The 27,276-nt window shown below is 39.9% G+C and overlaps 1 protein-coding gene across 1 annotated transcript in view; it reads right to left on the reverse strand.

Annotated features, from left to right (window-relative positions):
- Nucleotides 1-22,637, reverse strand: part of LOC129764148 (cAMP-dependent protein kinase type I regulatory subunit) — a 159,563-nt gene extending 136,926 nt beyond the window's left edge. The window contains exon 1 of the mRNA XM_055762965.1: nt 21,856-22,637. Coding sequence (XP_055618940.1) covers nt 21,856-22,020 — 165 coding nt within the window. The 5' untranslated portion in view covers nt 22,021-22,637. The remainder of the gene's footprint in view (nt 1-21,855) is intronic.
- Between the last annotated feature and the right edge of the window lie 4,639 nt (nt 22,638-27,276).

Genomic DNA, 27,276 nt, shown 5'->3' on the forward strand with positions numbered 1-27,276 from the left:
GGTGGCATCAGCTTTCCTGCAGCGTTTCCAGCGAACAATAAAGTATAATTTTCTTTATCACTATTGCCAAAAATGGACTGCATATTCTTAGTATCCTTCGGAGCTAGGAATTTTTCGTTTCACACAACCAGCTGGAAAGAAGACTCATCCAAATTGAAAAACTGGTTCTCCATGCCTTCTTCCGTAAGTTTCTTTTGCACTTCCTGGAACCAATGCCTCAGTTGAAGCTCTGTTACTGCAGCTCTGTATTTTCCGAATACATTAAATTTCCTGGCGGAGACTTGAGAATGCCTTTTGATAAACATAAACATCCATTTTCTTCCAGGGATCCCATTTTTGAACGGGATTTTCAATTTTATAAGGCGCATATATTGTCCCACACAGATCTGGTGCCTTTCCAATATAATTGAGAGACATAAACGAGTAGAATTTTCAATTCACTCCACAATCTTCCGTTCACATTCAGCAGATAACACTGATAATGCGCCAGGTTTTGATCCGGGAGGGTATTTGCATTGAACCTCGTCGCGAATAGTCGGTACCAGTATGTTGAATTCCCGGCTCGCGGGTCTAACCGATACTCCACGTCGAACAGAATCGGTTGTTTTCTCCAAATCATCTGCGGAATAGCGCTTGTTTTGGATTTTCTTCTGATTCATTATGTAAAAAATTAGACAAATTGTCGTTTATGTATTTCGAAATTTCAATGCACGGTGAATGGAGAACGCTATTTTATGAAGGATCCATTCACCGTACTTTTTTGTTTTGATGAAAAGTCAATGTAAATGAAATTATTGCACATCTCATGTTTACGTAGTTTTCGAACGCGAGAGTTCATTCACCTATGCTGTCTGAAATGCCGATTTTCCCAGGCTTCTCAGTACAAAGCGAGTACAAAAGTACTCAACACCAAACATTACCCCCGACTTGCATGTATTTGCAAAGCAGATCCCACAGGCACATTAATTTTGAAGTCCGTGTTAGGGAAACACAGCTAAGTGGGAAAAAATACCCCACGACTTGCATGTATGTTTGTAAAGCGAATTTCCACAGGTACATCGATTTTGAAGTCTGTGTTGGGGAAACCGTAAATCGGGCCATTCAAAACTTCGCAGCTAGTGCGTTTAGATAACGCTTGATATTTAACAGCTATTCAATTATTCATCTTATGAAAAATAACATTTTATTAATTGTGATAGATGCGTATAAATATTTCCTATCATTTAATGCAAACATCTTTCCGATCTGTTAAGAAATGTTCGAGTTATAAGCATTCGAAATACGGATATGGTTAGCACACAAATCGGCAGAACGAATGTATAGGAAAAAAGGAAGTTCTTCCAGATTTCATGAATTTAAATCGAATTAAATTTAGCGAATTGTAATGTGTAGCATATCAAACAAATCTTAAAGAATTTACGATTCGATTGGTATGCAAATCATGCGAATTCGTTCACAGTGAAAATAGTTATTAACGTTAACTTGATTTCATAAAAACGTGACCTGTTTTCTGATTTGGCACCCTTCCTGGAAGACGTAGTTCTATGTCAAAAAATGATAAATACTCCTTCCGAATATACCAAAAAACTCATAGATAAGACTAAAGACAGTTAAAGATAGTTGCAATGAACAAGGATACCACACTAATGATGGAATTCGGAAATCAACGGTCAACGCCTTCCATAACGAGTTGAGATTTCAACCAGCGTACGAATATGAGTTTGAGTCAATTTTCATACATTAGCACATACCTTCGCCATTTCTGGAGAAATAAAAACCATTATTCTGAAAACAGATAGCAAACATTTCTCAACTCTCATATGATACTATGACTTTAACTGAATAAAATGTTCCGAGAGCTTGTTTTCGACTTTCAAAAGAAGGGAAAAGAGATCTGCATGGTGATTACGAGTTTGAGTCACTGTTTTCCAAATTGGTCGAGGCAACATTACTATGAACACCTGCACAGCTCGCAGAAGGAGACCAAGACGGCGTTGATGGAGACTACACCGGTGAAGTGAACAGTCAAAATTGAAGCTGAGTGTCTGAAAATCATCAAATCAAGTAAAATCGCGATTCGAGAAGCGTGTACATCAATGGTGTCTCGTTCGCCTGTTCAAACTGTCTATAGGACAGGTATACAATCTCAGAAAAAAATATATATATATTTTTAAATTATTTCACACTTGTCGAAGAGAATGAAGAATTATCGAAGGTATTTCATTTATATAACTAGCTGACCCGGCAAACTTCGGCCTGCCCAAAATTTAGCTCCATTTGCTTGATTCCTTCTCGAGTTATGCAGAAGTTTGTGCTTCTTTTGTAAGGCAGCCCCTTTTCCCTTAGAGAGGGGGTGCAGTGTCTAACCACCATAGACACATTTATTGCATCCTAAAACCTCCATATGCCTAATTTGGTTTCATTTGTTTGATTGATTCTCGAGTAATGTGGAAATTTGTGTTTCATTCATATGGTAGACCCCCCCCCCCCAACCTAAGAGAGGAGAAGTATCTAACCACCATAGAATTATTGATTGCACCCTAAAACCTACACATGCCAAATTTCGTTTCATTTGCCTAATTAATTCTCGAGTAATGTAGAAATGTGTGTTTCATTTGTATGGCAGCCCCCTTAGAGAGGGGGGAGGGGTTTCGAACTATCATAAGAACCTTCCCCGACCCCAAAACCCCCTACATACCAATTTTCATGTCGATCGGTTCAGTAGTTTCCGAATCCATAAGAAGCAGACACACAGACAGATAGATATCTTAATTTTATTTTCTGTTTGGGTGAATCTACTATGAAATAAGCAGTAATGACTACCGGGTTCAAACCTTTCATCTGAACCCGCCGTCATTCAAGCACTTTTCTGCATATTTGAGTGCGAAAGGGCAAACGCAATCAGCTATGCAAAAAGCGATCACTACTACTAATGCGCTGTCTCGCGTTGAAATGATATTTGAGGTTCAAAGTGTTCTGCTGAAGAATCCGATGGAAACGAAAGAAAACACACATACCATTGTTGATTGAACAGGTCTGCAGGCATCTCTCTATCGCATAAACCTTAAAAATAAAATTTTATAAATTTTACTATTTTAAAAATATCGGAAAACGTGAGAAAAAACGTTTCAAACGGCATTTTGTTTTTCAAACGGCCGCCATTTCGTCAAAAAAGATGTTTTTGACTTGTCCGAGGTTCATGCGATAGCGGCATCTTAACTGATTCAGAATCTGTTCGATTTGTTTGTTTCTGATAACCAGAAGGGCTGGAATCGTGTACGCCATGGCAGAACTTTTTTTTTAATCATCCCCAAGCCTTTAGCTTCAATCGCTTCAATTGCAAGCTTCGAGGCATTCTTTCAATTAGGTTTCTGATACGGTCAATCTCATAATTAAATATACACCTCGTGCTTTTTTTTTTTTTATTTTCGAGTTTTTCGGGGTTAAAAAGTAAATAATGTAAATGCGATTTGTATTCATCGTAAAATCGATCCATTTTACTCTCATGTAGTGATAAAAAAATTAAAATGGTCACATGCCTACTTCATATCGGAGGTACAAACAAAAAATCTCCAATTAAGACGTGGCAAAATTGAGTACACAGCTCAGATTTTGTCTTAAAAAGAAAATTGAAATCAGTTCAGAAATGTTAACAGACAACAAAAATCAATTCCCCTAGTATTTGATATGGCTCCTTTTTGGCTCCAGCAGTTCCTGCAAGTACCGAGGCGAGATTTCTGATTCACTGTGGACGGAAGTGCCTCCCAGATCTCCGTAATCGTCGTTTTGAGTCCCGCTTCGTTCCCTGAACTTTTAATCCTCAGATGGTTCTTGATTTCCCACCATAGAAACACAATAGTGTTCAAGTCCGGTGATTGCGGAGATATTTCGAGTTGATTGGGACATTATAGAGTAGGCATATCCTCACCATGAAATCGGTTCGCTTCGGGTCATTATTCTGTTGAAAGTAGTAATCACGGTGGAGACCCAATTTTTGAACTGGAGACTGCAGGTTACGTTTCAGGAAGATCAATTAAGCCATTTTGTCCATCGCCTAATCTATAAACTCCATAGTTCCAGTACCAAATGCCGCCAATGTACCATACATCAACTAACTATCGTCGGTGTGTTTTACTGTGAAATGTTTGTTCTAGGGTTCTTTCACAATGTTCGCACAATTAACCGTTCATCATCAGAAGATAGGATCCGTTTGTATCCTCGACCGGGAGATTTTCCATTGTTCCTTCGTATTTCCACTTGTTTATGTTTTTCTTTACTGTAGAGTGGGGTTTTCCGACAGCAGCTGCTATTTTCCGCAATGTCTTTCCTCGACAAGCCTTACTTATTATCATTGTACGTGTAAAAATATCTTTTTCTTTCCTCTTACTTGCCATTTTTATAAAAAAATTTAAGCATCTACAAAAAACAAAAACCAACACTGTCCAAGCAGTGGGTTGGTGTTGACGTCACAAATTGACGAAAAAAATGCTAATTTTCAGAGGTCTTACTAAAAAAGTTAATTTGTTTTGGGAAATTTAAGGTATACACTCAATTTTGCGATGCTTAGAATGGAATAAATAATTAGCAAAAAAACATTTCGCGAAATTTTCTTGCGCGCAGATAGTTGAATGTGTGTGTTATTAATATGCATCAAAAGAAGAAATGTATTCAAGATATTTTGTACCAAATAAATGAAGAGTATCGTCGAGTAGCATGTGTACACTCAATTTTGCGATAGACTGTATATTTCGAGTTGATATTCATCCAGGTTTCTTACAAAGCTTCGAACAATTTATCGCGGTCGGTGACATCTATCTGATCGACATTTTGATCCGAAATGGACCACAAATTTTCTGTTGGATTTAAATCAAGGCTTTACGGTGATCATTTCAATAGCTTAATACGTGAAACACGGAAGTACGCAGTGGTTTTGTGTGCGGTATTCTCAGGATAGTTGTCTTGATGAAATATGAGCCTCTCTCTCTAAGCCACTCTTTAAGGCTCTTTGAGATTCCTTTTCAAAATGCTGATGTAATGTAGTCTGCCGTCGTTATATCATCAATTTTCTCAGGATTATCGACACCTGAACAAGCAGAGTTCTCCACACCATGATTCTGCCACCTACGTGCTTGACCGTCTTTTGGATATTTTTGTGGGCAAGTTTCACGCCAGGTTTCGCCCAAACTTGTGCAAACTTGTTGTTTGCGCTCGAGGAGTTTGAATTTATTTTCATCGCTCTAGATAACCTGTTTCCGGAAGTCTATCCACTTGTCGGTGTATTTTTGGGTAAATTTTGCGAATCAAGGCGTTTGATCCAGCAGAAATAAACATCAGCCAAATATGTATGCTGGATACAAAGTAAACAAACATGCTAACGTTTCGAATCGTCGTGAGGCAAATCCTTTATTGAAAACCCTTTTTCCTGCAGTCTTCTGCGCACAGTTCGTTCGGAGACATTAATTCAGCATTTTCACGAATCACTCGACTGGTAGCGAATGGATTTTTATCCATTTTTCGAGAAATTCGACGATCAACGCTGGTTGTCTTCCACCGCCTTTCTCTACCGGTCCGATCCGCTACGCTTCCTAATCTTTCATAATTTTTACATAATTTTAGTGCACCTGCTTCATTTAAATCGTATTTTCGAGCAATTTCTCTATTAGAAAAACCTTTCCGATGGATTTAACTATAAGTTTACGGATATCTACGATTCAACATTAATATAGTGGGTGCGTACTTTGTTTTGTACAATATTGTAACTTTTGTAGACAGAAATATTCAAAAACGATAAACGATTTTATGACGATGATTTGGGGTAAAAAATAATCATTTACCCAGACAACAGATAGGTAACAAAAGGGGCAACCTATGAGACCAGGTAGTTAAAAATTACAGAATATAAATATCTCACGTTCTTTTAACCGAACCATATCGAAACAACGATTACAGGAGAATAATTCATTTAGGTCTTAGCTTATTGTAGAGTTTTAGACTCATAGACTGAAGATGTCCCGGTCGAATATCAGCAGCACCGAAAGGCTTTCCGAATTCACCTCAATACCTCACCGAGTACGAAAGCTACTGCCACGAAAATTCCTGAAGGACGTTGTGAAAAGGAGACCGAAGCGGCTAAAACTGCTAACCGCTACGGCAATTTGTGTGCACGCGGAGCATGAAATCGATAGATTTTTCCTACATCGTAAAACGCAAGTAGAATCTTGTCTACGGGATTACCGAGTCGGGCGCTACGATGCGGTTGTACTGCTCGAAAAAGTGCGGGATTTGGAGGTACATTTCATGGACGCTCTGGATGTGGCCGAAAAAATGATCCGGCGGTACGGATACCGGTTGAAGGAAGGAGTGATAGCAAGCTCTCAATATGACAGTCGACTAATGAAGCTGGTTATGTATGTGGGTAGAATATATCCACTGCTTTCCAATGCTCAGCAATGGAGAATGCACCAGAAACTACTGAACCAGGTACTCGAGCAGCACCGCCCAGCTATACGGAAACTCCTTATTCAAATTTTGTCCAAATAGAGTTTGAAAGATAATTCGATGGAATGACGAAAGACAATGTTGAACGTGTCAACAGATGATTGTGTGTATAAAATGTGAAAAAAAATGTTAATGTAATATATTTGAGAATGTGTACTGAATAAAGTAGTAAATATTGATAGGTATATTTCAATTCGTATTTCACTGCCATTTTTACGGTGAATAATTTTAAAAAATGACAAAAATCATTAGTGTAAAGTGATGTCGTTGTTTATTTGTCGCGGTGTTTGTTTTGTAGAGTACCGTCTTGTCTCAAATGCTGAACACTTAAGCTTTGTCGGCCATTAAGTAGTGTCTCATTACTCAATATGTACTGTTTCGCGAGAGTAACTTAGTTTTGAATACAATAGAGTCTTCTTTACACATGAACACAATAAAATTGGTTTGCAAATCCTTATCAATTGCAAAAAACTAACAATATATTTGATGTGTGTCACATCAAATTGCATCACGGAAAAAACGCTGTAGAAATTTAATTTTTAGGAATTATATCTTCAGCTTCCGCTTATAATCAGATAAGAGTGTATAGATCACGTTGGCCATGCTTCACTGTCAATTTTTCGTAAATTTGGAAAAATGTCGTCGAACGAAAAAGAGCGTCGTGAATTAATCCTGTGCACTCATTTCGAGAATCCGGAGTTGTCACATCGGGACATCGGTAAGATGCTGGGAATCGTCCAATCCACGGCCAGCAGAGTACTAAAACGATACTTCGAGAACCTAACCATCGACCGGAAGGTGAAGAACGGCAAAAATGGATGCTCCGTCAGTGAAAAAGATCACAAGCGCGTAGTTAAGCAGTTTAGACGTGATCCGAGAAGTTCGGTCCGGGATGTCGCCAATAAGCTGAATTTGTCAAGTTCATTCGTCCAGCGGACCAAGCAGCGGGAGGGCCTGCGTACTTACAAGGTTCAGAAGGCTCCTAACCGCGACGAAAGGCAAAACATGGTGGGGAAGAGCCCGGAAGCTGTACACCGAAATGCTGACGAAGCCGCATTGCCTGGTAATGGACGACGAAACCTACGTCAAAGCGGACTTTCGTCTGCTGCCGGGCCTGTTGTTCTTCTCCGCAGAGGACAAATTCAGCGTTCCGGAGGAGATTCGCAAGGAGAAACTATCCAAGTTTGCCAAAAAGTACATGGTGTGGCAAGCGATCTGCTCTTGCGGAAAGCGGAGCGCCCCCTTCGTGATGACCGGCACGGTAAACGGGCAGGTTTACCTTAAGGAGTGCCTACAGAAGCGCTTACTACCACTCTTGAAGCAGCACGAGGGCCCGACCATCTTCTGGCCGGATCTCGCTTCGTGCCACTATTCAAAGGACATGTTGGAGTGGTACGAAGCCCACGGGGTCACCTTCGTGCCAAAGGAAATGAACCCGTCCAACGCGCCGGAGCTTCGCCCAATAGAGAAATATTGGGCGATTATGAAGAGGGCCCTCCGGAAGAACCCAAAAGTTGTCAAATCGGAGGCGGACTTCAAGAGAAAATGGATTTCTGTTCAAAAAAAACTACAACCTGACGTTGTACAGAACCTTATGGACGGGGAAAAGAGGAAGGTGCGAGCATACGGGCTTGGGCTCGAAGTATGAATAAAAAGAAAATGCCAAAAGTTGTTTAATAGTTTTTATTTTACTGTCTAAAATTTTCAAAAGGATCGGTCTACTGGGCGAATTTCTACAGCGTTTTTTCCGTGATGCAATTTGATGTGACACACCCTTTAATCATATTTGACTTACATTCCGAACACCATTTTGACTCTGACTCAATTCCGAATAGCATGCCGCACTTTAGAAATTTATTGATCAGTATTTGACCTATATTGTCCACTTACTTTTGTTTAGCAGTGGAGCAAAACCTCGTTTTGAAATCATTCCACCTTCATTTTTAAAACGCCCAAAACGACAAAAACAAAGACTGAAAGCTCAACAATTTTCTTGGCCAACCAAGGTTAGAATACGTTAGTCTCGTTACTCGTAGAATGCTCCAGCGTACATCCAGCCACTATCAGCAACGCACTATCGGCAAAGGATACTTTGAACAATGTCTCTGGGCATTTCTCCCTTGTAGGGGAACAATGGATCAATGGAGAAACAAAAACACAGGAGATAGATCCGGCCATCAGACAAAAAAGTTTTATTGTTTTTTCTGCAATGAATTGTTCATTGGCTCAAAGAATTGGATGACCTGCAGCGGTCATGTATTCTAGCCAGTGTCAACTTACGATCTATTGCTTTTCAGTGGGACACAAATTAACCATTTTTTCGCACGCATACCAAAAGTTCTGTTTGCTCTTCTTCCTGGTTAGTGACAACCAGTTACTGTTACTATAAACCCTCTTGATCATTTGAGTAAGTACTGTAAAAAGATGACAGGTCGAAAGACAAAAAGTCGAAAACACAAGGTCAAAAGACAAAAAGTCGAAAGAAGAGGAAAGATCGAAAAGGGACCGCCGTCGAAAGCGGCGGCCTTTCGCAAACAAACCTGTGTTCCATCGATTGCTCGGTTAGTTTGAAACATAGGAGACGATCCTTTAGTTAGGTCCGACCGAGCCTTAGCGATCGTCGAACGGCATACGTTTGCCCGGTTAAGTTTTGCTTTGAAATATATCATTTATATTTCAGTGCAAAAATTAACCGAGCAATTGTATGCCGGTCGTTTTAGTTTAAAACCTGATAAAAAATCAATTTCACTTTTGTTGGTTTGCGTGTTTGCGTGTTTGTTCACAGATCTTTTTCTATTTCTGCCTCAGAACTGGACTGGTTCTCTTACCTGAATTAGTGAACTATTGCTGTATTTCCGTGAAAATAGCCTGTTTTAACATCTACTGTTCGAAATTTTAATCATTCGTCGAAACTAGATTCATATTACGAACACTACTTTAATACTGATGTTAACGGAGATTCTTTAAAGATCCCTTGTTCATTCATTTATAGTAGACTAGCTGACCCGGCAAACTTCGTCCCGCCCAAAATTTGTTTGTTGTTAGGGGCTGTCCACATACCACGTGGACAGAAAAATCATGTTTTTGAACACCCCCCTCCCCCACCGTGGACAAACGTGGACTTTTCCTATACCCCTCCCCCTGTTTTTCACGTGGACATTACATTAAATTACAATTATTCCTAAAAAGATCAAAATAAAATTGAACTTCACTTAAATTTCATTTTTAGATTGCTTCTATTTTCTGTTTTATAGTTTTATGGATAAAAATGTTAGTTTAATTAATAATAACGGTTTGTTTGAAGAAAGATTTTTTTTTCAATAAACAAAACAATTAAAAACATTGAAAATGTTGGTGCCAATATAGTTGCCACCTGCCCGTCTAGCGATAAACACTTGATGGTAAAATTTTTTTTCTTATATTTGAATTTTTGATGTTAGTTTCCACAAAACAATTAATAAAATTCATGATGAGATTAAACCAGGTCCTAAACAGTTCATATGTATTGAAAACTTCAACAAATAGACTTTTTTTTAATGACTTTTCGGCAGAATTGCTCTCGCTGTTCTAAATTGGGAGTTGTTAACACAAAATGACTACAAAATGAATAGTTTTTAATTTTTTCGCGACACGTTACTACATATCAGAACTAGTTACCACAGTAAAAAAAATAGAAATAATAATTTATTGTTAAAGAAGAGAAAAAAAACTATAGGAGGTTGTCTCCAAGATACGACCGCATTGTTGACGTAGAACTACGCTGTTATTTTAAATAAGTCGCTTGTTTATACCTTCGGATATTATTCTATAATGCTGTGAAATTTTCGAAACAACTGCTTAGTAATAATCTCTGAAATAGTTTTTTTTCATTGTAGAATCAGTTGACGATAATTGATTGATGACTCATTCTTGCCTTCGTAAAACAATACAATAGCTGATCGTATGTCGCAATTTATTTCATGTGAATGCATTGAAAATTTACCTCGAACGCTATTCCAGTGGCCTTTTTCGCAATTGACATAAACTCGGCAACAGTCGATTATATACATGTTACACCAGCACCATTATTCCACATCTCATAACTACATCAATATATCTTTGGCGCCGCATGGAAACAACAACAATGACAACACTTGCAAGTGTCAAATATCATGCTACATGTTATTTAGTATTGTCTCAAAGGAATCGTACCTCTAGACATCGGTCGTACAACGTAAACCCAGCGTTTGCCATAGCATGCATACAGAGCCATAATTTGGTGGCTTGAAACTACTACGAATATAAACACTTCTCATAATTTTGCGCTATTCTAAAAAAACGCTTCTGTTAATATTACTGGCCTAAAAAAAAGTTGCATTACTTTCCCATGCTCGAGAGAAGCGCAGCTGTAACCCTTAGTGGAGGAAGTTTTGCTACTAGCAAGCGAAACCTAATCACATTCAAAATTCCGGAACGAAATTTACTTTGTTGGTGACTAATCAAGCGAAATAAAGTCTTTTTGTTAATATCAACAACCTCGAAAACATTAGCAATGCTTCATTATGATCAATATTAGCGCAAATGCAATCCTAGTTGAAGGCAGTTTTGCGACTGGCACGCGAACCTAAATAACTTATAACATTCCAGTAAGACATTCAAGATACTTGGTATTCCCCAAATATTTTTCTCGAGCACAACCTTAACGCCTGCTTCGCCATAACGTCAGTTTAATGCATTGATGCATTCTCAAAGGCACCAAAGAAGCCCTTATGATGACGAAAAAGAAACAATGTTAACTGCTTGGAAAAAGACGGAATTATGCCACGTTAGACCTCTGACCAGATGGTCAGAGGTCTAACGCGGGACACAAAATTCCCTATTGATCCGCAGGGACCAACGTGAGTCAGACGAAAAGTTTATCTTTGGTCCCCTAGCTCGGCCAGGGCTTAACGTTTAAGCCGAGTCGAGTATACACTAGCCGAAAGAACTAGTGTATACTCGACAGGAAGAGACAGGGTTGTTTGATGAAGTATCGTAAATGAAACGCTTGGCGGCCTTATGGAAGTTGGACTATGGCCGGTGAGAAGATATATGTCAGCGTGTTCTTTTACCTTTTCGGCTGTCTCTCCATTTTGACCATTCGCCCAAAAGTTTTCTATCGGTCGCAGCTGGGGGATGTTGGGAAGGTTGGCGGTTTATCTCCAGCCGATCCATCCTCCAGTGATCTTTTGGCATAATGGACGGATCCCAGGTTCAACCACATCACCTTCGCAACTTCCGGCAAGCACTTCGTACTGTTTATCTCCCAATTTACCATATAACTCGAAAGAAGAGCGGCTTGGACATTCCCTTTTCGTTTGTCAGAGAATGACCTTCTTGGAGAACTTGAAGTGGGTGATATATTCGTCGCCATCACGTATCTGGGGAACGTAAAGTATACGGTCCCTTGCATTCGTTGAATTATAGCATCAAGTACGTTTTGTCTTTCATTATGAGTACGAAAAGAAGTTTTCCACTTCTTTAACCGGAAAGAAGTTTTTCACCGGTACCTCAAGCTACTCCTTCTGAATGATTGCTTGCTGCTCAGATACGGTCGGTCTCGTCTGACGCTTCCGCATAAAAATGTCCATTTTGGCCAGATTCTCTTTCATCATTTGACCGGTTGCTACGATCTCCCGGCTTAAGGAGCGGCAGAGAGAGGATATTGTAAATACCAGATTGGCTATATCTGGCGGACACAAAGTGCCTCAGAATGTCCAACTCCTTCGCTGTGGGATGGAGCTGGCAGTATGAAAAACTCATCAAGTTGCTTGACAGTGCTGCTGCTGCGAATCAACAGCCTTGAATCATTTTTGTTGTAGGCTTAATGAACCTAACATTTAAGGAAAATTTCTTTTGTAGCTTTTTTCCATGGTCATCCGAAATTAGTCCATTTTTTAATGCATACGTTAACACTAAAATCGATGAAAAATTTATTGGAATTTTCGAGCATTCCATTGTAGAATTTGAATCGTGCTTGCAAGACCTAAATGCTCTGTCCGAGTGAGAGATTTTCAGGCGTAAACAAAATCTAAACCACCGAAAAACCACGACAGAGTGATTACAGGTCAGGTTTAATTGCTAGGACACATGTTAAGAGTTTCACGAATAAATGAGACTCTCTAAACTATGGTTTATGTTCACATAACGTATATACATAACGTTTCGTTTTTTGACGTAGGACTACGTCTAACCGGAAGATATAGGGGGTGAAATGGAAATCTAGGCACTGAACAAGTAGAAAAAAATGCAAGATTTGGAACGCTTATAACTCGAGCATTTCTCAATAGATCGCAAAGGTTTTTGCATCAATTGATAGGAAATGTATCTACGCATCTATCATAATGAATAACATTTCATTTTTCTTGAGATAAATAATTGAATAATTGTGAAATATCAAGCACTGTCAAAATGCACTATGTGCCCATTTTTGATTGGTCCATTTTGTGCTCCTCAAATCGTACCGACCAAAACGGGCAACCAGAGCAGCAGCGAAATAGAATGAAGCACCATTGGAAAGGAAAAAGAAAAAAATGAACGAAACATTGGTCGCTGTCTCACACATGCGTAATTCTCGAGCCAGCCAGTCAGCTTAAAAATCCCCGCTCCGCTGCCGTAACGATCATTCTCATTCAAACCGTACACCACATTGGTTCGCATCACAACACATCAACAAACCAACCCAAGCAGCCATGTCTGGACATGGTAAAGGAGGAAAAGTGAAGGGAAAGGCAAAATCCCGCTCGAACCGTGTTGATCTGGAGTTCCCCGCAAAGGTAGCTAAGCCGAGCGCGTTAGTACCAATGCACCAATCCACCTAGCCGGCGTTATATAGTTTCGGCCGCCGAAGTGATCGAGTTAGCTGGCAAAGCTGCTCGCGACGATAAGAAAACCCGCATTCGGAACAGAACACATTCGGTTCGGTGGACATCAAGACAACAGGCAGTTGCAGCGAGTGGCGTGTGGCAAACGCAATCGCAAAACGGCATCAGGTAGCAGAAGAAAAAAGTTTGTTCTTTATACAAACTGCTTTGGTGGCAAATCCAGAACAAGGCGGCATCGAGGGCGTTCGAAATGGTTTTTTTCAAAACCACGAGTACTAAGTTTTCTAAATTGGAACCATTCCATAAAACAAGGCGCTTTTCAGGGCCATTAAACCTTCCAAAAAAGAGTTTAGGAAATACAGTTCAATGCTTACTAAAACATCCAAAATAATAATAAAACACAAATTGATTTTTTCATCATTTGTTTGCCTCTGCTGGATCTGCTGAGTATGTGAATTTGGCAGTTGTTCTGAGCTTATGATAGTTGGGGACTTTCCTGATTATTCAATATTCACCAATTCTTAAATTGTTTCCAGATTGAAAGTACAGTAATTTACAATTAGTTCGACATTTAGCTAATTGGACGGACATGTAATGCGACTTATTTAGTTGGACATTTTTGTAAACATAGAGATCCAAATTATGACCCCACATTGAAAGTCGACACTGTACCACTGTCATCGCAAATGTTCAATTACAGGTTAAAATCGCCTCCAATGCGACACTGAGTGGCGCTTCGGCACGTCGCATTGAATGTAATTTACTGTACAACATGTCACAAAGCTGGATGGGAAGAAATTTTCCAACTGTGAAAGCTGTGGCGAGTGGCAACAAATCGCTAAACAGGAAGGTTTAGCCGAACAAGATGGGAATATCGAGTGATAACAAAACAATAAACTCTTTAGATTGAAGATAATTTTGTGATCCTGAAAAGGACCCTTTTCAGCCTGCATGTGAATCCAACGAGCGAACAAATCGTAATGAATGTATTTTTTTGCCATCGCTCCCTTTTAACGCTCATTTGTTCGTCTCGTTGGACTCGCCCCTCTGGCTGAGTCTGCCGATTTGTCTCTATCCTGTGAGTGTGTACCGCTAGAGTATAAAACACGCGGACCCCAAAAAAATATCTTATTTTCTTTCAAACCGTAAACCCGTGTGGTTGTACGGCATCGGCATCGTCAAGTTAAGGACAAGTTAAGGGGAAGGCAAAGTCTCACTCGAACCGTGCAGGTCTCCAGTTTTCTGTTGGTCGCATTCACTGATAGCTCCGCAAGGGCAACTAGGCCGAACGGATTGGTGCCGGAGCACCAGTATACCTAACAGCGATTATAGAGTTTCGGCCGTCGGAGTGCTCGAGTTGGCTTGCAAAGCTGCTCACGACAATCAGAAAACCCGCATCAAGAACAAAGCAGCTTCGGTTCGGCGCTCATCAAGGCAACAATTAGTTTCAGTGAGTGGCAAAGTGTTTCACCGGCACGTCGCATTAAATGTAATTTACTGAACAACATGTCACAAGCTGGATGGGAAGAAATTTTCCAACTGTGAAAGCTGTGGCGAGTGGCAAACGCAATAGCTAAACATGAAGGTTTAACCGAACAAGATGGGAATATCGAGTGATAACAAAAACACAACACCAAAGGTTCTTTTCAGAACCATCAGCATATTCATAAAGAGTAAACAGTAAACTAATCCATATTTCAGGTAGATAGGTAGGTATTCACGTAGGAGAAGAAAATAAAACAATATATTTAAAATATATATTTAACAGAAGCTGTCCCCTTTGTATAGTCCTACGTCACTCCGGTTATGTCCCCGACATTACCCACCCGTCTTTTGTGTCCCGCGTTAGACCTCTGACCATCTGGTCACTTTAGTTTAGAGAGTCCCATTTTTTCATGAAACTCTTAACATGTGCCCTTGCAATTAAACCTGATTTGTGTTATTTCTTTCTACGCCTTTTACGCCTGAAAATCACTCGCTCAGACAGAGCATTTAAGTCTGGCAGGCAAGATTCAAATTCTACAATTTTCTCGAAAATTCCAATCCATTTTTCATCGATTTTAGTGTTATCGTATGTATTAAAAATAATGGACTATTTTCGGATGGCGATGAAAAAGAAATACAAAAAATAATTTAATTGAACAAATTTTCCTTAAATATTACGTTCATTAAGCCTACAACAAAACAAGCCTACTACACAACAAGCAACTTGATGATTTTTTCAATCTAACGGGTGTTAAATAAAAAATGAGAATTTTTTCAATACCTTTCAGTAACTCAAATAAAGAGCGTAAAATTTTCTTTCTCCAAGAAAATTGCTCTTTGGGCTCCCTAGAAACAGTAGGTGTGTTTGGTTTTGCTAGTTTGAATTTAGTCAAAGCAAAGATGGCGTCGAAACAGCACGTGCTCCGCGAACGCATTGTACGGTTCAACGAAACGCATTTCCAGCAAGGAAAAAAGTTCACGGTGGCACATTTTAAGGAAGAAAATGTACCTGTCAGTACGGTATATCGTATCCTGGGTTCCCTGAACGTAGAGCGGAAGGTCGGAAGTGGTCGTCCGGTGACGATAATGACGAAGCAGAGGAAGACATCGTTAAAGAAGCTGTTTGACAACAAGGACGCAACCAGCCTGCGTGACGCCGGTCGGAAATATGGCTGCTCCCACGTATTGATCCATCGGACCCTCAAGATGGAAGGAATCGTCTGCAGGAAGAAGACGAGGTCGCCGGAGTACACGGAGGAGCAGATTGAGACGGTTAAATCACAGTGTCGGTGGATGATCAAAAAATATCGCGGGACGTCTTTCGTTCTGGACGACGAAAGCTATTTTCCGCTGTCCAAAACGCATATTCCAGGAAATGATAATTACTATTCCAGCGACAAGTCATCCACACCGCCTGAAGTGAAATACAAGTTCAAGCACAAGTTTAAAAAAAAGGTTATGTTGTACATCGCCATTTCCTACCGGGGCATTTCAAAGCCTTGGTTTAAGCCGAGCGGTCTGGCAATCAACCAACAAATCTATCGAGAAGAGTGCCTCGATAAAATCCTGCTGCCGTTCCTGAACGAGCATCACGCGGATGGGAAGTACGTCTTCTGGCCGGACAAGGCGTCTTCCCTTACGCCAAGAAGACGCAAGCGTATCTTGAGGAGAAAAAGATACCGTTCGTGCCGAAAGATCGTAACCCAACAAACTTGCCCCAGTGCCGCCCAATAGGGGATTTCTTTGGCTCACTCAGTGCCCTAGTGTATAAAAACAATTGGACACGAAGCAACTTACTAGAAGAATCCGGAATTGTATCCGGAAAATGGACGTAAGTGCCGTACAACGTTCTTGTGAGAGCATCGCGACAAAGTTGCGTCGAACAGCAGACCACGGCCCTTACTCAAACATTCACTGACATTTTTTGAAGAAAATACATTATGTTATTAATAAAAAATACTGAAATCGATGAAAAAAAAATTTTTTTTTATGTGTGATTGAAAAAAATCTCATTTTTTATTTAACACCCGTTACCTGTTCCACCCCACAGCAAAAGAGTTGGACATCCTGAGGCACTTTATGGCCGCCAGCAATAGCTGATCTGGTATTTACAGCATCCTCTCCGTGTCCCTCCTTGAGCCGGGAGATCGGAGCAACCGGCCAAACGGTGCTGGAGAAGCTGGCCAAAATGAACATTTTTCTGCGGAAGCTTCAGACGAAACCGGCCGTATCTGAGCAGCAGGCAATCACCCAGAAGGAGTAGCTTCAGGTGCTGGTGAAAAATTTCTTTTCGTGCTCATAATGAAAGACGAGACGTACTTGATGCTAGAATTCAACGAATGACAGGGGACCGGGTACGTTCCCCAGGTAAGCGATGACGTCGAATATCAAGTTCTCGAAGAAGGTCCTTCTCTGACAGACGAGAAGGGAACGTCCAAGCCGCTCTTCTTCCGAGTCATATGGTAAACGGGGATCGAGTACGAAGTGCTTGCCGAAAGTGGCGAAGGTGATATGGCCTTTATACCGAACCTGGGATCGGAACATTATGCCAAACGATCACTGGAAAATGGATAATGGATCGGCTGGAGATGACATTGTCGTGAAGACCTCCAACCTTTCCAACATCCCTCAGCTGCGACCGATAGAAAACTTTTGGGCGAATGGCCGAAATAGCTGACTACCAACGCCACGGAAAGGTAAAAGAAAACGTTGATATACATCTTTTCATCGGCCATGATTGAGGTTCCGGCCAACTTCCGTAAGGCCGCTCGGCGCTTCATTTGCGATATTTCATCAAACAACCCTGCCTCTTCCTGTCCAGTATACACTAGTTCTTCCGGCTTATTTAACTCGTTAAGTCCTAACCAAAAGGGACCAAAGATGTACTTTTCGTCTGACTCACGTTGGTCCCTGCGGATCAATAGGGGGCTTTGATAAAAATCATTTTCCAATTTTGTTGCTGTCGTTTCCAGTTGATACTCTTTAAACTCTCTAAAGTCCACTGTCGGTGTGATGAAACCAACTCAACGCATTAATCGTTGAATGCATTGGAAGCGCTCTTGAACAATCTGCCAAATAAATGTATTATTCTGAGGTTCATCCATCTAAGAAAATCAACAAGATCCAATTGTAATATTGAAATATATTAATATCGCGGGACATTTTCGTTCCTTTTGCCAAATGCGGGACGTTTCGCGGGACGTAATCTTACGCCGGACATTTTGTTGAAATGCGGGACTGTCCCGCGTAACGCGGGACGTCTGGTTTATGTAACACCCATCGATGCGAATTCGCTGATGAGTTTGTCAAGAGCGACCGCCTTCACCCCCAGCGGGGGGAGCTTGATTTTGGTTACTGCCTGGGTAACGGCGTTTACATTTTCGAACGATGTGCCGAAATCGCCTACTTCGCTGTTGTTCGATGCGGTGTCACACTCGCGAAGGTTCGGTTCAGTGCGAGCGCTTTTCACTGCACCAACATCGCGTGCATCATTAGATGACGTTTGCCTCGAAATTTCATTGTCCCTACCAATGCGTTCGTTTTTTTTGCAGGGCTCGAGCCTGCCTTCCTCTTCTTCTTGCTCATCACACTACGCAAAGCGTCCAATTTATGACGCGGGAAAATCACACGATTCGAATAACGAATAACGAACAGAAAAACCAAACGACGATATCCAAATTGGTCCAATCTTAGATCGAAGCGCAGCGAGAGCAAAGTGAACTGGATTGCTCAACAGTCCGATGTCGAATGAAAGTTTGCCTCAGCGAGATCCACTGTTTATTCTCTAGGCAAGAATCCCCTTTCATTCTTCTACTTTTCCTTTGTTCACGGAGATTTCAAATCCTACGATTTCCCTTCATTGGTCGTCGATAAGTTGCTCATTATTGACAGCTCTGTTCGGGAAAGCACACAAATGGACAGAACAAATGTATGAGAAAATGGAAACGCTTAGAGTTTTCATGAAACTAACCATTTACAAACCAGGGGATTCTAATGTATAGCATATTAAACAAATCTTAGGGAATTTCCGATTCGTTGAGTATGTAAATCGCCAAAATCCGTTCGCGGCAAAAATAGTTATTAACGTTAACTTTATTTCATTAAAACGTGACCTGTTTTCTGATTTGGTACCCTTAATGAAAGACGTAGTTCTACGTCAAAATAAAATCGTTGGTGGCAATATAGTTACCACTACCCGTAAAAGGGTTCTGGGAAAAAGGTAAGGTAAGGTATTGTATTATAGAGACTTTAAACTTTTTCAGTTCATTCGTCTCTAGCCTTGAGAAAGGCCCTTTGAAAACTCTACTCTACTCCAGCACTACCACCTCCACCCTCTTGCCTTGAGAAAGGCACTCGATTCCTCGGCCGTCCAGCTCGTCCAGGAACGATGTTGTCCAGTCGGTGTCCACACAAAGAATGACAGGGAAAAAATCCAAAGCATCACTCTTATAGACACACAATTATTCGAATGTACTGGGTCATTTAAAAAGTATCCGCGTTTTTCTGTTTTATTTCTGAATAATTATTTTGAAGTAAGACTACGTCTAACCGGAAGATTAGGGGGTAAAATAAAAATCTAGGCACTGAACAAGTACCGCCTTGCCTGTAACATAATCGCCTCGTGAAAACTATCCAGTTGTGAACCGCACAACACTGAATTAACCTTTTGGCTATGTAACTCCTCATGATCGAAGATTCGCTTCCAGTTCCACCATACACACAGCGTCCCTTTTTTGGAGTCAAGGCTTCGATGATATTTGTAGTGGTTTGTCTTGCTTATCCCATGATCTTTTGCGAACGATATCGTATTTTTCCAAGTTCCATCACCCGTGATTATATGCTCCAGAAATGGGTTGATTTAATTGTGCTTCGCTGATGAAAATTAGTCAATCAACTTCCTTTAGAATAATTCATGCGGCTTCCAAACATCGAGTTCATCGAGTTTCTCTGCGTGGACTCTTTTTCAAACTATTGACTTATTCCTAGTTTACACAGTGTGTGGCATTGCTGAATCGATCCTTCCGCAACATCTAAGCCCACCCTCCCAAAACATGTTTGGTTTCTCGTAAAAAAACTGCTATTCTTTATGCTATTCTATGAGTCGAAATTATTGCGCTTAAGAAAAGTGGCCCGAACAATTGATAACCGGACAGTGCAATATCGGGTGAGAACGACGGGTGAAATAGCACACCTTAGGGAAACAGAACATTTTCGGCCGGGCTGTCAAAAAGAATGAAATTTGACATTGTCCGGTGGAATAAGACGTCTATCATATTGGCTAGTTCTGTTAGTTTGTTCTGGATCGCTGACTTTAATTTCGTTTAGTTATAAGCAGTACTTGTTAGAATTTATCGAAGCTTTGTAGAAGCACATAAAGCAGAATTCCTTTTTAATCTCACCAGACACAAGATGCAATAATATGGAACCGATATATTGTAGCGTTTTACGTAACCAAGCTTCACCATGTAATTCGTTGTTCATTTTTCTATGGTTTATCACCTTTGGAGTTCTCCAAAGACAGATACAACAACAAATCCTAAACTATGTGGTGCATTTTTCAAACTTACAAGATTTTAACATTCTTTCATGGTGTCTTCGTCCTGGCGGAATGTAAATAAGTTCATCACTCTCAGTTCATGTGAGTTACTCTCAGAATACGCATTTCAGCGAAACAGTTCAATATGTTCGATATGAAAAAATATGGTCTTTTACGGAGTACACGTAAGGAGCGGCAAGATTGAAATTCGATGAAAATGCAGAGCAGATTTCATTCATTTTTGATTATATTGTATTTTCAGGAAAAATTGATTTTATGTGTCCACGTGGACATTATCTAAACCCCCTCCTCACTCACCGTGGACAAGCGTGGACATGAAAAATTAACGATGCTTGTTTTTTAAAAGAATCTGGTAACGTAAACATTTAATTGCTGGCTTGTGACCGCCACTTTTGAGGTAGGTATACGTCTTTCGGGAACATTATGGGGGGGGACTGACTTGACGTATTCCAAATACGAGAGGATTGATATTTCAGAAAGGATTAGAAAACAATAATTTCCCTCTGACTAAAGGATACCAGGCAAAGGACACTTTTGCAACGAGAGACAGTTTGTTATGCTCCGTCAAGCGGTTATATTGCGCAGGCAAGGATGAGCATCGGTTTCCCGTAAACTTTACCCATTGCGTGCTAGCAAACGCTCTCGGCTTCATGACTAAAAATAGCTATTTCGCATCAAGTGCTACAAACAATCCTCTTCAAAAAAAACACTTGAGAGTTGCAAGAATTGATTGGATAGAAGAAAAAATACCTATCGACTGGAAATATCTTTCGATCGGTAAGCCGATTCCCCCTTCCGTTCCAGCATGTGCAGTCCCAATCGGTCATCCTCGAACGCCTCCTCACTAGATTGAAATGTTCCCTTATCAACAACGCGGGAAAAAATGCTAGACACAACTGCATTTTTGCCTTGTTCTCTGTAAAAGGCTCATTTGCTGTGCGCTGGCAGCGAGGTCGGAGATCAAACGGTACGGAAAATGTTGTTTGATTTCCTTTACTGGTGTCAATTGATGAGTCGCATCCGATAGAATCGCTAGCTGAGTAGCGAAGAATGTCAGTGTAACTGTATGACCGTGACTTTGTACTGCGGACAACACGATGCAATGAGCTGACAATTGAAGCAACAGCTAGGTGCTGTTGATGATGCAAACATTGACACCGTCAAGGCCATCGGAACACAAGAATCTCAGAAGATAACACTGAACAAATTCATGTGCTACCGGCTGAATGCCGTTGGTAGAATTAAAGAAGCTGGTTTTCTTCAATCAATTCTAATTAAACCTGAATATAAACATGAGAATATTGAAGAAATTCATAGCTAGTATACAAGATCAAGAAGCAATATATGATTCATTTTCTTATCTCAGCGAAATCAACTCTCCCATACAATCGACAATCGGCGACGATGGCAGCACTGCACAGCGCACTCGGAAGCCTCCTCCAAAAAAAACATACATATTCCAACTGGACTTACCCGTTCTAGCTTCTGGAAGTACTGCCGCAGGAAGGAGATTGGATTTTCCGGGCGGGCAACGCACAGCTGCACGATGCAATCTTTCAGAACTCGCTGGATGCGATGCGTCTGGATGTAAGCCTCGCATTCGCGTAGACTTTGCTCTTCTTCCAGCAGAGACGCCATAATTGCCGCTGTGATTTCGTGATTTCTCCTGCTACTGTTGGAATCTAGAGCTAGATTCGTGGGAGGCTGGGACAACTTGCGTGCAATTTTTAAGCGATTTTCGGGTAAACCCTCTGATTGCGGCTGCGAATTCTTGCGACTGATGAAATTATACACTCGATTGGGTGGGGGATGGATACGGGAGTTGTTTTTATGTTGGTGCTTCTGGTTGGAGAGGGTGAAATTGTGCAAATTCGGGACGCAGGTGACCGAGGAAAACTAAAACCAACGGGATATCACTACTCTAAAAACAACGAAACAGCTCAATGCATCTGAATGAGTAATCGATGCTGCACAATTATTTCTGCTGCTCTGCTAGCGTAAAAATCCCAGAACTCAACGATTGCTACGATACGCGTATTGGCCAATAAACTTTCCACTCATCTGGTGATTAATGATGTTTCGTTGATTCTTCCTCGATTGCAACGCAACCAGCCTTTCTTGCGTTTGACTATGCAGACTACTACACTACACACGACTTGCTTCCGAACGATTGAAACGCTATGTACGATTATTTCTAGCGTAACTAGCAAACAAAGTTAATCTGTTGTTACTTTTGTTTTGCGAGACTTGTGTAAGTTTGACAGATTTCTGCTCTCTGACAACTGCAGGTTAATTTTATAGCAAATCAAAAATTATGGCAAAAATGGGCTTACATGGCGTTTTTGATCTCATTAGATGCACACTGAGAGAAATAATTAGTAAATATAACAAATTTTTTATGTAGAACTATGTCTAACCGGAAGATATACGCATATTCCGGGGCTCTGGTAACCCTGAGCACTTCATTTTAAATTTCAGGTTATGATTTCTATGCTCATAATTTTCTATGCTGGCTACAAAAAGATGGCCGTATAGGACCCACCTGGTATATTCATTCGACAGACACGATACATCGTCATAGAAAAAGCTATCCTGATTTACGTCCGTATTTCTGTGTACTAGATTTATTATTGGTAAACTATATTACCAACATTAATGACAGATTTTTTTTTAAATTTTCATTCCTTCTGTTTATTTTTTAGACTCATTTAGCAATTGAGCTGTAACAGAGCCGAATTTATCGTGTACATTTTATCTCATGTTGTATATTACATAGTAGCCATAAGTAGGCGTAAGAAAATTACTATTCTATCGATACACATGTCGCCTTTTTACGGCGTAAGAATATTCCTATTGTTCGAGTGTTCAAGGTTGGACTATATACACAGCAGGACTGTTGATATGAGGTGTCCATTGTTGTGTTATCAATAGTTCTAATTACTGCTGCAGCAGATCGTAGTGTGAACGGTAAGGGACTGGGATTACCGTCACAAGATGATTGTTGCGTGGAAGTAGTAGAATAACACATAAAGATGATTAGTTGAGGGCCCTGAGTTATGAGTTCATGATTGTTCGCTTAGTAGCGGACACGAAAAAAATTAGGCCACGAAGACCCCCATTAATGATAGATGTTTTTCATTTTTACACTGTGTTCTGTTTTGATTTGAGATTCCTACATTGTGTACGGTCTTTGTCTGGGGATGAAGTAGACAAACAAAGGAAATTCCCGGTGTCCTGAGTGATCCGCAGACATTTTACTGTTCGAATGCTAATTATGGGCAAATTATTCAAGTTACTCCAGTAACAGCACGATTGATCCAATGTGACTATAAATCGATGATATGTGAATGGAATCCGCTGGATGATAAGCGTATTGGTGTACTCACGTGAAATTCATGCCACCTTGTGTGTGCAACTGCATGCGGCATTCATTATATCGAAATTGAAGCAGGTGCCAAAGGTATGAAACGGCCAATTGCACATGTTCACAATCAAAACATCCTTTTCCCTCAGCAATGTCACACTCAGCCTTGAACGAAAGCACCACACCACGTGGACAGAAAAAGCACGATTTTAGACTCCCCCTCCCCCTCCGTGGACAAGCGTGGACATTTTCATACCCCTACCCCCCTTTGTCGTGGACATTTTTCTCTTTCTAATTAAAATAACTAAGGAAATAACTGAATTGCGTTAAAAACCCATTTAAGTTTATTTTATTTCAAGTTTTACTAGCTGTACCCTGCTGTACCAGCTCATTGTTGTTTTGCGGTAGAGAAATGAGTAGCATAACAAAGCATATGTTTCATTTAATTTTAAAATACTTGTGAGTAAACTTTTTTTTTGTTGTTCCATTGGCGATCTAACGTACAAATCTACACCTAGGCGGCGCTGTGGTGAATGTGATGATGGTTTTAAATTTTGCAATGTGGGTTTATGGAAGGTTTGTTGTTCTTTCCATAAATCACAATGTTGTAGTCATAAAAGTTTATTTGATTGCGATGAGTTTAGAAGAAATTTATTTCTGCGCAATTTTATATATAACTAGCTGTACCCTGCCAAGCTGTGGTACATAGTGGATGCATAGTTGAGTTAAATTTTTCATTTTTTTATGTTGTACCAACAATCCTAGATGTGTTTGGTTGTTTTGTATATTGTATCATAGTTTGAACTCAATCGGTTCCCTACTTTTCAAGTTTTTAACGCGCATACAAACGAACAGAAAATTTTTATGTATATAGAGATAGACGAGGGAAATCTATAAATTTTAAATCACTTGGAAACACAATTTCGGTTCATGATTTTATCAAACACGTGGAAAAAAAGATGTTTCCTTCACATAGAACACATATTCATTACGGAATAGTCGATTTTCATTAGAGACTCAATTTCAGAAACGCACTCTGGTCATATATAAAAACATTTTTCTTTAAATTTTTCAATTTTTTATGCCGTAACAACACTTCTTGAAGTGGGTTGTATATTGTGTCCAGCTTTCAGCTCAATCGGTTCCGCACTTTTCGAGTTTTTGACGCGTACACAAACGCACAGAACATTTTTATATATATAGAGATAGAGATAGATGAGGGAAATCGATAAATTTTAAATCACTTCGAAACATAAGATCAGATCATAATTTTGTCAAAACACGTGAAAAAAGATGTTTCCATCACATAGAACACATATTCATTGCTGAATAGTCAATTTTCATTAGAAGCTCAATTTCAGAAACGCACTCTGGTCATATATAAAAACATTTTTCTTCCAATTTTCCAAGTTTTTATGCCGTAACAACACTCCTTGAAGTGGGTTGTATATTGTGTCCAGCTTTGAGCTCAATCGGTTCCGCACTTATCGTGTTTTTGACGCGTACACAAACGAACAGAACATTTATATATATATATATATATATATATATATATATATATATATATATATATATATATATATATATATATATATATATAGATATGTTATTTTCTTGGTTGACAATGGGTGACAATGGTTGAATCAATAAAGGTAATTCGAGAGCACAATCAAAAACAAAAATGGAAATGGTTGAAAAATGGAAAGTCCGGAAGTAAAATATACGTGATTTGTTTTTGAGTTTTAGGTTACCTTATCATCATTTTTTTAGTTCAAAAACAAAATCCAGATGTCTCACCGATCGTTTACGTTTTGCGTTAGATCGCCAATTATCAGCGACGATATGCAGGCTGTCTAGTTTTCCAACACGGAAACTCGTAATGTACAGTTGACCAGGTGAGGAACAGTCCGCATCTGAATATAAACTACACAACTTCCAAGATTGATCAAGAGCTTTACTATTTGTGATTGCAAACGCCAATCGAATAAAAATAAATGGATTTAAAATTATTTTCAAATACAATTTTAGTTCAGGATTTTTCCAACAATTGTAATAAAATGTGTTGATATCACATAGAATACATAGATACAATAATGTTAATTTAAGTTCACAGCTTTGTTTCAGAAGTGTAATTATTCCATCTGGAAATCCACTAACATCTTCGCCAGTAATAATCCAATTAACGCAATTGATTCGTTCTATACAAGACCCAGTTATTGCTTTGACAAATGCATCGTTTTATGACAGTTACAGCGTTCCAAAACCCACTCAAAATTTTCGATGTTGAATTCTGGTCATTTTTTTTGTTGAGTGCAGATCGTTGCCCACTCCGGAATATGATCGATCACAGGAAATGCCGATTCATCTTCACTCTGAATTTCTGATTCACTGATTTAGTCTGTAGCCTAAACCCCCTCCCCCCTCTCCGTGGACAAGCGTGGACATTTTGATACCCCCTAACCACCCCCCCCCCCCCAAAGTTGTCCACGTGGTATGTGGACAGCCCCTTATGAGGACAACATGCTGGTAATTTTGCTTGTTGCAGAAAAGAGCATTGATCGATTTCATTGAGAATTACAAAAGCGATCAAAATCGCCAAATAAGTAGCCATAATTCAAGCAAGATACATGTTAACAGTATCTGACAGCGTATTGAAAACGTTGATTCCCAAATTTGCAAATTTTTACGACGATTTCTCGGAAAGCGAGAAGTTACTAGAGATTTCAAGATTCCGTGGACATTTAAAGGCCGCTGTTAAAAATGCTTCAACGATGAATCACATTTGGTTCAACGGATACGTTGATAAATAAAATTGTCGTATTTCGTCGCATGAGCAGGCACAAATAATACGAGAGCTGCCAATCCCAAAAAAAGTATTGTTTGGTGCGGTTTGTGATCCGGAGGAATCATTGGCACTTCTTTAAAGAGTAAGATGCGAATAATGTTGCTAACAATGGTTTTCAATTTCTGTTAATTAAAAACCGAACGATTAAAATATCACCCGTTTCATTAATTATAATTAATCTCAAATTTAGGTTTCTTGAGTCAGTAAATTTGATTTTTCATTAGAAAATAAAAACAAAGGCTTGATAACAAGATTTAATTGGAGGAGTAATACCCAAGACACCCGCCCCGGGTGTCACCCGGTCACACTATGCCACTGCTTGGAACCCATGTAGCATCCCTACTCACTCTTCTTCTTTTCAAGAAGTACGTGCACCTATTTAATTCATGCACACTCAAATTTACTGCTTAGCAGTCATTCTTCACTAGGCCATAAAATACAAGGTCGAAGCCTCTCCGACAACCTTTCCGTATTTACATAAACATGACGCGCACGCCGTTTGCGTAATTTGTAATAAATCAACCTGGAACCAGTGAAAGAATGAAAGAATTCGCGAAAACTGAATGAACGATTGGAGAAAGTCACAAATGAGCTCTCCCCCCCCCCCTAAAATACACACAAAATCTCCACCTACAAAAAAATCATAAAAATCAGGTTGCTTATTACTTCGGATATTGTTTTATAA

This window comes from Toxorhynchites rutilus, chromosome 2 (genome assembly GCF_029784135.1).
Source record: "Toxorhynchites rutilus septentrionalis strain SRP chromosome 2, ASM2978413v1, whole genome shotgun sequence".
NCBI classification, from domain to species: Eukaryota; Metazoa; Arthropoda; class Insecta; order Diptera; family Culicidae; genus Toxorhynchites; species Toxorhynchites rutilus.